Source organism: Octodon degus, unplaced genomic scaffold (genome assembly GCF_000260255.1).
Source record: "Octodon degus isolate 3935 unplaced genomic scaffold, OctDeg1.0 scaffold00076, whole genome shotgun sequence".
In the NCBI taxonomy this organism is placed as follows: Eukaryota; Metazoa; Chordata; class Mammalia; order Rodentia; family Octodontidae; genus Octodon; species Octodon degus.
Window position 1 is genome coordinate 5,858,142 of NW_004524652.1, and position 14,884 is coordinate 5,873,025.

General features: G+C 54.0%; 1 protein-coding gene across 4 annotated transcripts in view; it reads left to right on the plus strand.

Moving 5' to 3' along the window:
* Positions 1-14,884, plus strand: part of Rilpl1 (Rab interacting lysosomal protein like 1) — a 32,033-nt gene that overhangs the window by 8,633 nt on the left and 8,516 nt on the right. For all 4 annotated transcript variants that reach the window (XM_023720571.1, XM_004635874.2, XM_023720572.1 and 1 more), the window contains exons 3-6: positions 4,533-4,651; positions 5,197-5,418; positions 12,519-12,694; positions 14,069-14,161. In XM_023720571.1, coding sequence (XP_023576339.1) covers positions 4,533-4,651; positions 5,197-5,418; positions 12,519-12,694; positions 14,069-14,161 — 610 coding nt within the window. The remainder of the gene's footprint in view (positions 1-4,532; positions 4,652-5,196; positions 5,419-12,518; positions 12,695-14,068; positions 14,162-14,884) is intronic.

Sequence of the window (14,884 nt, forward strand, 5' to 3'; positions counted from 1 at the left end):
GATCACTATGAGTCCGATCTAGTAGTGAGACCCTGAACACCCTGTAGACCCTTCCCTAAAATTAAAAAAAAATAAATAAAATTATGTTGTATTAGGACCTGGCTAAGTTGTCCAGGCTACAGTCAAACCTGCAATCCTCCTGCCTCAGCCTCCCAAACCTGGGATTATACTGGTGCCCAAGCCAAGTTTCCAGTTTCAAAAGTACTTCCCTGGCCCCTGGATTTGGAGCCCATCTTGCCAGCTGGCAGGTGACAAAGGGAAATCATGGGTTAGCCTGTGGGGAAGCAAACTACAGGTGGCCTTGCACTGGCCTGGGCAGGGTAGGGAGACAGGTTGGGAAAGTCCTCATGCCCCAGGGAAGCAATTTAGGCCAGCTCAGAGGAGGCAGCCGAGCAGGCACATTCAAAGGAGACACAGGCCATGGTTTGGGAGAAGTGACAAGCAGTAGGTGGGGCGGAGGGCTGGAGTCTGTGCGCCTCTATAACCCTGCAGATGCAAAGCACTGCTTTTCCAGCTGTAATCAATCAGACATGTCAGCAGCTACTATTGCATTTCTTTCTTTTTTAATGTTAAGTGTTGCAACCGGGTAGGGAGTGCGTGGGTGTAAATGTAGTGAGAATACACACAACATAAATACTTTTTTTTTTTTTTGTACTGAGGATTGAACCCAGTGCTTTTATACCATACCACAGCCTGAGCCTTTTTTAGTTTTTATTTTGAGTCAAGTTCTTTTATTGATTTTTTTTTTTTTTTTTTTTTTTTTTGGTGGAACCAGGGATTGAACTCAGGCCCTTGCGCTTGCCAGGCAAGCACTTATTCTACTGAGCCATCTCCCCAGACCCTTGATTGATTGATTGATTGATTGATTGATTGATTTTGGTGCCAGAAATTGAACTCAGGACCTTGCACTTGCCAGGCAGATACTCTGCTGCTGAGCTTTCTCCCTGGTGAGACAAGGGGATGAGTGGCCCAGGCTGGGTTTGCACCTAGGATCCTGCTTCAGCCTCTCAGAGTGCTGGGATTGCAGGTATGTACCGCCATGCCCAGCTCAGTTTAGTCATTCACATTGTAGCTGTGGGGAGTTCCTGTTTGGGGAGATAGAGAACAGTATTGGGGGTGGAACCACAGGAGCTTTGAGCTCTGTCTCCAGCCCTCATTTTATTTTATTTTATTTTATATGTATTTAGGACAGGTCTACAGAATCTACAGGGTCTTACTGTGTAGATCAGACTCGTAGTGATTTTCCTGTTTTCAGCCTCCCAAGTGCTGGGATTACAGGCGTGTGCCACCATGCCCGGTCTCAATCCCGTCTCAGCGCGCCCCAGGGGTGGAGCTGGCACAGCACTCCCGGGATCAAACCCCAGCTGCGGCGCTCTGCCTAAGCAGGTGCCTTAGTCCACGGAGCTATCTGGCCAGCCCTATTTTTTCAGTTTTCCTGTATTCGGTACAGGGTCTCACCATGCAGCTCAGACTCTAATGAGCCTCCTGTTTCAGTCTTCCTAGCGCTGGGATTACAGGCGTGCCCCACCACGCTTGGTCTTTGTGGCCAGCTTAGCACGCCCAGGGCGGGGCCAGCACAGCAGTCAATACAAGGGAGCAAACCCAGCTCCTTGATCTTGCCCAGGCAGGTGCTTAGACCACTGAGCTATCTCGCCAGCCCCCTCTTTATTTTGAGTCAGGATCTCACTAAGTTGCCCAGGCTGGCCTGGCGCTTTTGATCCTTCTGCCTCAGCTGCCTGAGTTGCTGGCATTGTGGGCATGAGCCAGTGCACATAGAGGGGGCTGGGCTTTCTCAGGCAGAGCCCCAGCCGGGTAACCAGGGGTACCTGCTTAGGAGTGAGGCCCAGAGAATCTGCACACTGTACGGCCTGCCACAAGCACTCAGCTCAACAGCAGGGACAGGTGGGTACTGGAGGAAGGGTCGTTGTCCCCCATCTGCTGTCCAGTGCCACCATTACCTTGATCTGTATCATTATTATTATTATTGGTATAGAGGACTAAACGGGGGGCCCTGGCTCTTAGCTCCACCCCCAGCTCTGCCTTCCTTTCTTGCTTTCTTTCTAAACTTTATTATCATTATTATTATTATTATTATTATTATTATTTTTGCAGAACCGGGGATTGAACTCAGGTCCTTGAGCTTGCCAGGCAAGTGCTTATTCCACTGAGCTAGCTCCCCGGCCCCTCTTGCTTTCTTTCTGAGATAGTTTCTCCCTAAGTTGCCTAGGCTGGGCCCGAACCTGTAACTCTCCTGCCTCAGCCTCTCCCATGCTGGGATGATAGGTGTGTACCGCCACGCCTGCCTGCCGTGCGCTCACTGAGCACGGTGGTGTCAGCAAGGCGGGGCATGGAGGGGACTTCAACAGACCACTTTGTGGACCTCCAGAGGGAACCTCCCTTGCAAACCACAGGGGTGCACATGGTGGCCACCTGCACCTCTTCCCTGGTGGGGACCTGGCCTGGTGTCATAGCCAGGAAGACCTGGATTTGAGTCCCTGCACTGGGACTTCGAACAGTCTGTCTCTGGACCTCAGTTTTCTGTATCTATAAAATAGGACTGGTATTGAAGCAATATAGCAGGTAGGGGAAAGGCCTAGAATGGTGGTGCACAGCTATAATCCCAATACTCAGTAGACTGAGGCAGGAGGATTCCTCAAATTCCATGCAAGCCTGGGCGACCTAGTAAGTTCAAGACCAGCCTGAACCACATAGCAAGGTGCTGTCTCAAAACAAAACAAAACACCCTAAATAAATAAAAGCAGAGGCAGAGACAGTAACATCCGCTTCTAGGGCTGGCAGGAGAAGACAACCAGGCCTATCTGGGGACCCTCCTTGGGGACTATAGGGGAAGAGCCAATCCTTGTCCCCTCTTCCAGCCCTGGAAGGCAGGGTTGACTGAGCCAGGCCCAGCTGTGCTCCAGAACTGTCCCTGTGGCATCCCAAGCACTGCGGGGCAGAGCTCGGTGGCCCGGGTCACATTGCGCACTGTTGCATACCTTTCTGCAGCCATGCTGGCTCCTGGCAGTGGCCAGGGATGTCCATAAGTTGGGGAAAGATCCGGGTGGGCTCAGGGAGGGTATCACCCCAGGTTTTCTGCCTGGTAGTGGGGCCGCATGTCCTCAGTGTCCTGGAAGCTGAGACAGATGCATGTCCTGGTCCCCATGGTTATCCCTTTGGCTAGGCTGAGCTGAACAGCCTGCCCCTCTGGGTCCCCATCTTTGAAGTCTAAGGCGTCACCTGAGTGTCACCTCTGCAGAGGTGATGGTGCAAGAGGGACTCTGCCCTGGGTCACATGTGCTTGTGATAATGGAGGCAGAGAGTGACACAGAGTAGGAAAAGCTCCTGTGACCAGTGATGGGACTGTAGAAGAGAGAGGCACAGTTGTCACTGAGTGCACTCTGGTGACTTTGGCTTTGAACTTCTGTCTTCTGTCTTTGTTTTGGTACTGGGAACAGAACTCAGGATTTGTGCATAATAGCAGACACCTGTGCCACTGAGCTAGATCCCCGGCCAAACTTCTGGCTTCTGGAATGATGAGAAAGCTAAGTTTCTGACTGAGCTATAATTTTATTTTATTTTGTTTTATTTTTTGTGGTACCAGGGATTGAACTCAGGACCTTGTGCTTGCCAGGCAAGCACTTATTCCGCCGAGCTATCTTCCCAGCCCAAAATTTTTTTTTTTTCTAGGTTCGTTTTGAGCAGGTTTCGCCGTGTAGTCCAGGCTAGCCTTAAGCTCACAGTGATCTCCTGCCTTAGCCTCCCAGGTGCTAGGATCACAGGTGTGTGACGCTCCACCTGGCATGAAGCTCACAGTGATCTCCTGCCTTAGCCTCCCAGGTGCTAGGATCACAGGTGTGTGCCGCTCCACCTGGCATGAAGCTCACAGTGATCTCCTGCCTTAGCCTCCCAGGTACTAGGATCACAGGTGTGTGACGCTCCACCTGGCATGAAGCTACCGGATTGGCTGACTGTGCAGTGGGCACAGGAAGATCACATGGCCATCTGAGCCCTGTTCAGTCTCTTACTGGCTTCCCTAACAGGTTCCTGCTATATGTACTGCTGGGTGAGGCTCAAGGAGGTGACAGGATCTCTGGGCCTCACCTAGCATGCTGTTGGCCGAGGGGGAACAAGCAGGCCTTGGGCAGCAGCCTCCGCCCCTCTGGGGGCAGGTGGGGTGCTGTGATTGTCCTGCAGCCCCCAGTGCCCTGGGCAGGCACAGGCAGCCGCAGAGGCCGGACGCAGCCCAAGGCCACCTGCCAGAGGAGACTGCCCAGGCCAGGCTGTGTCACCACCCACTAAGGATGGGATGCTTGAGATTCCTGATTGCTGTGAAAAGTACAGGAAGGTGACAAGGATGAGGAGATGCTAATGGGGTGGCAGGGACACTGTGAGGGGCAGAAGGGACAATGAGTGAGCCGCTGAGGGAGGGAACAGCAGGGGACAAAGGGGGGGCAGGAGCCAAGGAAGGTGTGGCTCACCTAGGCCCTGACCAGAACTGAGGTGGGCGTGGCTCACTGCGGCCCCGCCCCCAGGCATGTCGGAGCGGGAGCGGCAGGTGATGAAGAGGCTAAAGGAGGTGGTGGACAAGCAGCGCGATGAGATCCGTGCCAAGGACCGTGAGCTCGGCCTGAAGAGCGAGGACGTGGAGGCTGTAAGTGTCTCATGCCTGCCCCTCCCAGCCCGGGTCCTCCCTGCTGCTCCTTGGGCTGGTGGCCTGATGTCCAGCCCCTGGTTCCATAGCGTCATGGGGGCCTCAGCCAAGTCCCCAAGACTGCCCCAGACACAAGCAGTGCCCCTGCCATCAAGTTGCCCTGTCATAAGGTATTCTTTTCTTTCTTTTTTATGTATTTTAGGGAAGGGTCTACAAGGTGTTCAGGGTCTCACTACTAGATTGGACTTGTAGTAATCTGCCTGTTTACAGCCTCCTGAGAGCTGGGATTACAGGCGCGTGCCACCCCGCCCTGTCTCAATGTATTAATTCTGATGAGGTGCTGAGCTTTCCCTTGCCATGGCATTACCATGACGTTTGCCCGAATGGCCTATCTTGTGTGTCAGCCAAGTCATAGGACAGAAACAAACCACAAATAAAAATGTCACAGCATGCATGGCACCCTGGAAGAGGTGCGCTTTTGTGTAGCGCACCGCCTGAGCCTCTCTGCGTGGCGGCCCTGTGCAGCGGCTTCTGTGTCTCCGCAGCTGCAGCAGCAGCAGACCCGGCTCATGAAGATCAACCACGACCTCCGGCACCGAGTCACTGTGGTGGAGGCCCAGGGAAAGGCCCTGATTGAGCAGAAGGTGGAGCTGGAGGCAGATCTGCAGACCAAAGAGCAGGAGATGGGCACCCTGCGGGCAGAACTCGGCAAGCTTCGGGAGAGGCTGCAGGGCGAGCTCAGCCACAATGGGCAGGACGAGCCCGAGGTGAGCAGCCGTGGGAGGGAGTGCCACCTTGATTCCTTTCCCATCATGCGTAGGAGGATGGGAGGGCTGACCGGAGCAAGCCGCTGGCTGAGGACAGATGGCTGGGCAGGAGGGCCAGGCCTGGAGCCCAGGACCCCAGCTTCTGGAAGGAGGCGGGCAGCCCAGCGGTGGTTCCCAGGCACCTGAGCACCATTCATCCGTCCATTCATCCACCCGTCCACTTGTTCAAGTGAGCACCAGCCGTGCAGCAGCTCAGTGACAGTGAGAACAAAGCCCAGAGCTGCCCTGAGTGCACACGGCCCTCAGCTGGGCGTGGAGGCAGGGTCAGGGTCACACAGGACCCAGAGGTGCTGGGACAGCGCACACAGCAGGCAGTGTGTGGAGGAAGAGCCCGAGGCATGGTGGGTGGGAGCCCAGTGTGCTGGCGCTTACTGCGATCCTGGCACTCTGGAGGCTGAGTCGGGAGGACTGCTCTGAGTTCAAGGCCAGCCTGGGCAACTTTGTGACTTAGCAAGATCCTGACACAAAAAATGGCTGTGGGTGTAGCACATAGCAGACAACATGGGTTCAACCCCAGTACTGTGCACACACATGCACATACCACACACACACACACACACACACACACACACACACGGGTCACCTACTGCGCCTCTGCATCAATACAAAGACAGCCATGGGAGCTGCAGGGAGTAGGCACATGGGGTCCCTGCTGCCAGTGGGTGCATCGCTGCTTTTGGGGTGATAGAAACGTTCTGGACTGAGAGTGGTGCTAGCACACAGCTTGTGTCCCGGAAACCCTAAACTCTGTACACATGTCACGGTATGTGAAAGACCTCTGGATCTATGAAGAGCCTGTCACCAGCAGCCTGAACTTGGGAGCCAGGTGGCCCGGGTTTAAGTCTAGGCTGTGCTGCTGCTTCTCTCCTTGGCCTTGGATATGTCACTAGCCTGTCTGTGCCTCAGGTTTTTCCCTTTGTAATGGAAATAAGGGCCAGGCCTGTAAACAGCACTCAAGAGGCTGAGGCAGAAAAATGTATGAATTTGAGCCCAGTGTGGAGAATTCAATGAGTTAGCAAGACTCTGTCTTAAAATAAGCCCCGGAGCTAAATGTAGCTCAGTGCGAAGGCCCTGGCTTCAGTCCCCTATAGCCAAACAACAACAAATGCGGAATAGTAGGAGTGTTTTCCCCCAAACCGTGACAACAGTTAGATGGCTGGTTCCTGTGGAGTCACTGTTCACTGTTGCTATACCACCCTCACAGTCCAGGGATCAGAATAGCTTCAGGAGGTACTTGAGGGAGAAAGCGAACTAGGGCCTGAGTCCTGGGCAGCCGGGTGGGCGTGCAGAGGCCCCGTGGCAGGAGGAACTGCAGTGGGGTCTAGGAAGTGTGAGGGACGTGCGTGACTGGTGTGCAGAGTGGAAATGGAGGGTCTAGATCAGGCCAGAGGCCTCTGGAGAGCAGACGGGAGAGGAGTCCCTGCTTTCATCTGAGGCCCTGGTTGGGCACTGTGGGGTCTGATGTGGGAGCCCACCATGGCACATCCCAGCCCCACCCCCACTGGACCTGTCTCCTTGGCTCTGAGTTTGTGGTGCTGGGAGCCAGGAGGCAGACAGGCACCCCCCGTGGAGCTGCCCGATGTTCCACCTGAGGGTGTCCTCTAGCAGGCTGTCATCAGTGTGTCCCTCGGTACTCAACCAGTTCAGCGGCCCCAGTGGGAAGAAATTGGCAGGCCCCTAAGGAAACTAGGGGACAGTTTCTTACATTGAGACAAGAGTCTTGCTGAGTTTCCCAGGCTATCCTTGAGCTGGCGATCCTCTTGCCTCAGCCTCCTGGCACCACCATGCGTGGCTGTCATTGTGTTGTTTAAGTGAGAGCCTGGTGGCTGGCGTGGGAGTCAGGGGTAAGGTGCATCCTGAGCTTGTGCCCGTTGACCCCAGAAGTCCCCGAGTGTGGCCCAGCCCAGTTGGCCTCTCTGCAGTGGCAGGAGCCATGCCAGAGGCTGACCGCCGGTGCCCTGGTGAGCACGGCAGTGGGAGCAGCCTTTCTACTACTGGGTCTCGTGGGCCTCCCCTTCAAATAGCCAGGCTGTAGACTCTCCCTCCAGCTGTCCCAGGGAGCCCCCGGGGACCAGGGAGCAGGCGATCACCCAAGCCACCTGGCATCCCTCATGGACTAAGCCTAGAAGGCTTCGATCACCTGGCGCCGCCCTGGACTCCGGCCGCTGTGGTGTTTGGCATTCATGGGCAGTTGGCCCAAAGGCAGAAAGCCACACAACTGATGGGCCTGCCCAAGGGGGTCAGGCCCAGAAAAGAGCTATCCCTTCATCAAGAAAAGAGCTCGGGCCTGGGGAGATGGCTCAGTGGAATAAGAGCTTCCCTGGCAAGCGCAAGGGCCTGGGTTCAATCCCTGGTTCTGCCAAAAAAAAAAGAAGAGCTCAGGGCCAAGGAAGCCCTTTTGTGGCCTTGACACGGATAGTCCAGTGAGGGGTGGAGCCACAGCAGCCCTGATTGTGTCAAGAGCCCTGATTGTGTGTGTGTGTGTGTGTGTGTGTGTGTGTGTGTGTGTGTGTGTAGGGGGTGGTGCTTGGAAACAGCATGGTGTCACTGAGCCCCAGAGGGGATGTGAAAGCCCAGGAGACATCTCATAGGGTCTGTCTGTCCCTACTGCAAGTAGACCCCTAACCCTGGCAGATGGCCCCTTCAGGGCCACAAAGCCAGGTCCCCAGGAATGGCAGGAACAGTGCCATTCACTAGCCATATGGAGGCAGAGTGTGACCTGAGGTTAGGGCCACAGCAGGGGCCAGGCAAGGAGGGAAAGGGCAAGCGCTAGGTCCTGAGTTCGATCTCTGGTACCGCCAAAAAAAAATTTTTTTCCAAAATGAGTCCCTAGGGACTGGGGATCTAACTTAGTGGTGTAGTCCTGCCTGGCAAGTTGGAGGTCTTGAGTTCAAGTTCTAGTACCAAAAAACAAAAACAAAGTGGAGCCCCAGACTCAGACTTTGGTATGAAGTTGCCTGATCTTAAACACATAGCAGCTCAGTAAATTAGATTTTTTTTTTTTTTTTTTTTTAATGTATTTGGTTGTTGCAGGGTCTCAGTACAAAGCTTGGTCTCGGGTGATCCTCCAGCTTTCAGCCTTCCCAGCACTGGGATTACAGACATGCACCACCATGCCTGGACTCTGGCTAGCTCAGCCAGCCCTGGGGTTGGGGCTGGCACAGCATGTGGTGCCAGGAATTCAGTTCGCCTAAGCAGGGACTTTAATCTGCTGAGCTATCTCACCAGCCCTAGATTGGGTTTCTTTCTTTTTTCTTTTTTTTTGCGGAACCAGGGATTGAACTCAGGCCCTTGTGCTTGCCGAGGAAGCACTTATTCCACTGAGCCATCTCCCCGACCCCCCTAGATTGGGTTTGATTTTCACTGGGGATTAAATCGAAAACCTTCATACTTTGTACATCCTCAGCCCTTGTTTTGGGTTTTGAGACAGGGTCTTGCTATGTAGTTCAAGCTTCGAACTTTCAACAGTCCTCCTGCCTCAGCCTCCCAGAATGTTGGGATTACAGGTATGGACCACCCTGACTGACCAGTAGATTTTAGAACAGAGTGGGGACCAAACCAAATGAGAGAGACACAGGTGTGACCCAAGGGCCCCCATTCTGTGTCTGGTACTCAGTTTTTGGTAAACTCCTACACAGCATCAGGACCCCATGCATACAGGCCTGAGAGTGTGACATCCTTGCAGGCCTCTATTGTATAAGATTCTCTTCAGGTGCATCCTGTCCTCACTGTCGCTGTCCAAATCTCTTCCCAGCACCGATCTCAGCCACAAGAAAGCCGCGGAGTCAGTGCTCCAAATGCATGGGGGGGGCGTGCATAATAGACGTCCCACAGGCAGGGGAAGTGCCCGGAACCCACATTCTTGGCACCTGCTGTGTACCAGTAACTGCTGAGGTGCAGGACAGGGCTGAGTCAGGGCTGAGGTGCGGTGAGGAGCAGCCACTGGGAGGTGTGGGGTGGGGACTGAGGACAGAGACTGTCATCCTGATGTCATCTTGGCTCCAGGGCTCCTTGGGCAGTGAACTCTCCCAGTGGCTCCTCAGCAGCAGGCTGCAGTTCTGTCACCTGACTTGCCTGTGGGTGGTGTCTGCTTTCAAGTGTCCCTTCCCAGAACGGCCTGTCCCAGACATGAGGAGAAGCATTTTGGCTCTGCCTTCTGGAGCCCTGGGTGTCTTGGCCTTGTGCCAGCGTCCGGCTGGCGTCCCTTGTCCCCGTGCCACTGTGGGCTGTGGGGCCTAGGCAGCGTGTCTGTTTTTATCCGCTCCCCCGTTCCACAGCTTTCCTGCCACTGCCCCAGCTTCTGTCTGTTCTTTCTAGGCGGCCATGGGACAGGGCCACAGCGACACACATGACACTGTACTACTTTGGCTCCATGGCCCCTGCAGATTTAGCAGGGTTACTTAGGGGCAGTTTGCAGATCCGTTGCTATCAAGGAGAGCAGGAACTGGGCTGGATGTGGTGGCGCTGCACACCCGGAGTCCTTGCTGTCCGGGAGGCTGAGGCAGGGGGATTGCAAGTTCAAGCCCAGCCTGGGCAATTTAGCTACTTTGTTTTTTGTTTGTTTGTTTAATTTTCTTTTTCTTTTGCCATAATTTTATTGAGAAACAAATAGCAATGAGACAGTTTCAAACCAAATTGGTAGGACAGATTCAATAATTAACACACTGCATACATTCTTCCTAGTGGTTAATTGCTGTACAAGATGCAGACTTGATATCCTATTTACAAACACCATTAGAACAAATCCCCCTATTCATTAATTAGCTATTTTGTTTTTTTTTATTTTTTTATTATTATTATTATTTTTATTTATTATTTGAGAGAGAGAGAGAGAGAGAGAGAGAGAGAGAGAGAGAGAGAGAGAGAGTGTGTGGTGTGTGTGTGGCCAGCTCAGCCCACCAGGGGGCGGGGCCGGCTGGCATGTGGTGCTGGGGGATTGAACCGCGGTCCCTGATGCCTTGCCAAGCTTGTTCTAAGTAGGTGCTTTAGACCACTGAGCCATCTCTCCAGCCCCTAATTAGCTATTTTGTAGGATCCTATCTCAGGCTTTTGAAAGTTTAAACTTTTTTTTTTATCTTTTATTTATTTTAATAAGAAAGTTTAACTTTTTTTTTTTTTTTTCGGAACTGGGGATTGAACTCAGATCCTTGCATTTGCCAGTCAAGCGCTTATCCTACTGAGCCATCTCCCTGGCCCCAAAAGTTTAAATTTAAAAAGAGCTGGAGGTATAGCTCAGTTCAAGAGCTCTGGGTCCAACCCCTAGTACCACGTGCAGACACAGGAGGAAATGGGCTGGGGTGTAGCTCAGGAGTAGCGCTTGTGCTTAGCATGCAAGATGACCTGGGGACAACAGAATTCGAGGAACTGGGACCCTGGGCCATTGCTAGTATACATGTAAAATCCTGCAGCCACTACAGAAAAAAAAAAAAAAAAAAAGGAAGTTAACTCAGTCACAGCCCACCATGGTGGCCACACCTGCAGTCTCAGCACTAGAGGCTGAGGCAGGAGGATCACTGAGTTTGAGGTCAGCCTGAGGCAATCGTGAGGTCATAACCAGCCTGAACTATATATGATGAGGCCCTGCCTCAGAGAAACTGAAGCACAAAACTAAAAAATCCCAGAGTTACTGTGCTTGTGAGACCCAGCCACTCGGCTTAGTTGTACATCCTACAGAAAGGGACACTTGTGTCCTAGGGGACATACACAAAGGAAGGTGCTTGGCATCGCTCTTAATGGTACCAAAAGGTGGCCACACCCCCTCGACACTGCACAGCTGTGCGGACTCCCCGGCAGCAGCTACTCCCCAGCCATGGGAATGGAAAGTTGTGCTAGGCGTGGCAGTCACCCACCGCCATCACCTACCACCGTCACCCCCACTCTGGAAGCTGAGGCAGGAGGATTTTTTATTCTGAGGGCAACTGAGCTACACTGCAGAAGTCTGTCCAAAAAATAAAAGAGGGAGGTTTTGCTGCAACATGGATGACCTGGGACACCTGATGCCAGGTGACAGGTGGGACACAGAAGGCCACAACTGCATGGTGCTGTGGTTGGGAAATGGCCAGAGAAGCAAAACGACAGAGGTAGAGAGCAGGTGGTGGTCAGGACCCAGGGGGATGGCAGGTGACCAACTGCTTGGTGAGCATGGTGTGTCCTCTCGGGCTGATGGGAATGTTCTGGATTAGATGGGGGAGCCACACATCCTTACAAACCTACTCCATGCCACTGAGCTGCGCACATTACAGGGCATGACAGCAGGCAGTATTCTGTGACCCTAAACTTAAGCCAGGCTTCCCATTCTGGAAATTTTGCACCTCAGGTGCAGTGGGCATCCATCTGTGACATTTGCACCAATGAATTTTTTTTTTTTTTTTTTTTTTTTTGAGATAAGGTCTCACTGTGTAGTCCAGGCAGACTTCCAACTTGTGGAAATCTTTCTGCCTCAGCCTCCAGAGGCTGTGTCACCATGCTTGGCTGCTTTGATAAAAAATTTCAAAGTGTGCCCCCCTGCCAGGGCTTCACCCAGAGTCCAAGGCGAGGAGCCAAGAGCCTCTGAGGAGGAGAGGCCTGGCCTCGGGGCCTGACGTGGCTGCACGCAGGCACAGTTTCTTGGAGTGATGGGGAGGAACCAGAGGAGCATAGGCCATGATTCCAGTCACCCTGGTAGCGTTAGCGCTGGGCCTGGGGAGCCTAGGGGAGCACAACCCCGAAAGGAGACAGGCCGGTTGGCTCGTGCAATGGCCTTGGAGGCACAGCGTTTTTCCTGTCTGGATGCCTGGGAGCAGGTCTGTAACAGAAGCCTGGGTGCCGGGGGAGGCATGTGGATGCAAGGCTGGCTGCTGAAAGGGACAATGAACAGGTGGTCACCACCTCCCATCTCCGGGAGAAACTGCAGCGCTCCAGCTAGGGCCGCCCCCAGTGCTGAAAATAGTGCCCTGGGCAAGCTGCTCTCTGGGAGGCGGGTGCCGCGGGCGGGCGGGTGCCTCGGGTGGGCGGGCGGGTGGGCGCCAGCCATTCGTCTGCAGCATCTCTGCCTCCTGCAGGCAGAGCCGGGCGCAGAGGACCGCATGTCTGATGACACGGAGAAAGCTGCTGTGGACCCCAAGGACCCCAGCCGCCCCCGGTTCACGCTTCAGGAGCTGCGCGATGTGCTGCATGAGAGGAACGAGCTCAAGGCCAAGGTGTTCCTGCTGCAGGAGGAGCTGGCCTACTATAAGAGGTGTGCGGCCCTTGAGACTGGACAGCCCGGGGCGGGGCAAGCCTTTTCTCTGTGTCCTGCCTGGGTATCTGAAGTCACACCCACAAGCTGACCCTCCCTTTCTGAAACACGGACTACAGCATTTTATTTTATTTACTGGGATGGTGGCCACTGGCCTTGAACTTGTAGTGCACTTGGCTCAGTTCCCCTCAGCACACAGGAGGTGCAACAGCTCTCTGTTGAAGGGAGCACCAGGAGGAGGGACAGGTGCCCCACAGGTGAGCCCTGCTCCTGCAGAGAAAAGAACAAGACGGCTGAAACAGAAGGCTCATGGGAGGTGGCTCTGGATTGGGGCCCTTTACAGGCCAGGGTAGCACAGTCGGGGATGGAGACAGGAGGGCTGGGCAGCTTGCTGCAGGAGGAAGAAGCCCAAAGGTGGGAGACACACTGTGCAAGGACCGGAAGTGGGGAGTGTTGAAGGAGCAGCTTGGCCAGCGTGGTGGCTCACACCTGTCTTCGCAGCACTGGGGAAGCTGAGGCAGGAGGATTGCTTGAGCTGAGACCAGCCTGAACTACATACAGAGTGAGCTCAAGGTCAGCCTGAACTGCATAGTGAGACCCTGGTTTTTGTTTTTGTTTTTTGGGTTTTTTTGGTGGTACCGGGGATTGAACTCAGGACCTTGAGCTTGCCAGGCAGGCACTTATGCCCTTGAGCTACCTCCCCAGCCTGTGACCCTGTCTTAAGAAGACAAGAGGAGCGGCTTATCCTGGCTCACTACTCCAGAGGCTGCAGGCTCTGAGGCATGCGTAGTGCTGCAGAAGGGGAGGCAGAGCAAAGCTGCTCACTAAATGGTGTCCAGGAAGCTGAGCAGGGAGCAGTGCCAGACAGGAGGGGGCCAGATGAAGCCCCGAGGCCACGACTACCCACACACACCCGGAAGCTTGTCTTCCTGATCTCCTAGGCTCTCGAGCCAGTTGACAGTCAAGGTTACTTAATTAAGATTAACCTCTCAGGGCCAGAGAGATAGCTCAGTGACTTAAGTGCCTGCCTGGCAAGCACAAGGTCCTGAGTTTGATCCCTAGTAAAGATCAACCTCTCAGAGTAATTCTATCTGGCTGGAATAGATTTGAGAACCTGGCATGGTGGTACACAGGTGTAATCCTAACACTCAGGAGGCTGAGGCAGGAAGATCACCTCGAGTTTGAGGCCAGCCTAGGCTACGTAGTGAGTTGAAGGCTAACCCCTCAGGCAGATAGTGGGGCAGAGGCCACTGTTACCACCTTTCTGGGCCCCTTCATCTCACCTACTCTCAGCACCCTTCTGGAATGTTCCAGTTCTCACAGAATTTTTTTTTTTTTTTACTCGTTTATCTGATGCTTCTCAACTCTTTCCAGTGAAGACATAGAAGAGGAGGCCCGAATACCCCAGCCTACACCTGTTACATACCCAAGACTGTCCCCACAGCCAGAGTCCAGCATCAAACGGCTGTAAGTGACACACTTCTGACTCTGAACATGCCCAGTGGGGGGTTCATGACCTCTAACTTCAGCCCCTGACTCTGGGTTCATCTCTTATTGGATGCTGAGCTCCTTCGGGGTCTCTGGAGGAAGAGGTTTGCGAGGTGCTAGGGGGGGTGAAGGAGGCTGGGGCCTGTGGCTGGTGCTCCAGAGCTTGCTTGGTGTGTCACGTGGGGTGGGAGGTGGCTTCTGAGGAGTAGGAATAAGGCTAGGGTGTGGGGTCAGGGCTCAGTCATCCTCAGGGCTTGAACCCCAGCTGTGAGGTGCCTGCAGTGACCCTGCTGTTCCCAGTGTGCACTTCTGTGATGACGCATCCCCCAGCCCTCTGTTAGCTACTCGGTGTCCTTTGGTCCCTAACATGCACAGCCGGGTGCTGCCTGCCCAGGGAGACACAAAGACAGCGCCGCAGCCATGCTGCTTGACATTAGCAGATCCCTTTGGGATGTTCCCCCCCTCTGGTTCCACTTGCCCTTAGGGTGGGGGCTGGTGCAGCATGTCGTGCCAGGGATTGAACCGTGGTCCCCTGCGCCTGCCTAAGCTTGCCTGTTAAACAGGCGCTTTAGATCGCTGAGCTATGTTAGCCCCCTCCCTCCCTCCCCAGAATTCTTTTTTTTTTTTTTTGTGGAACTGGGGATTGAACTCAGGCCCTTGTGCTTGCCAGGCAAGCGGTTATTCTACTGAGCCATCTCCCCA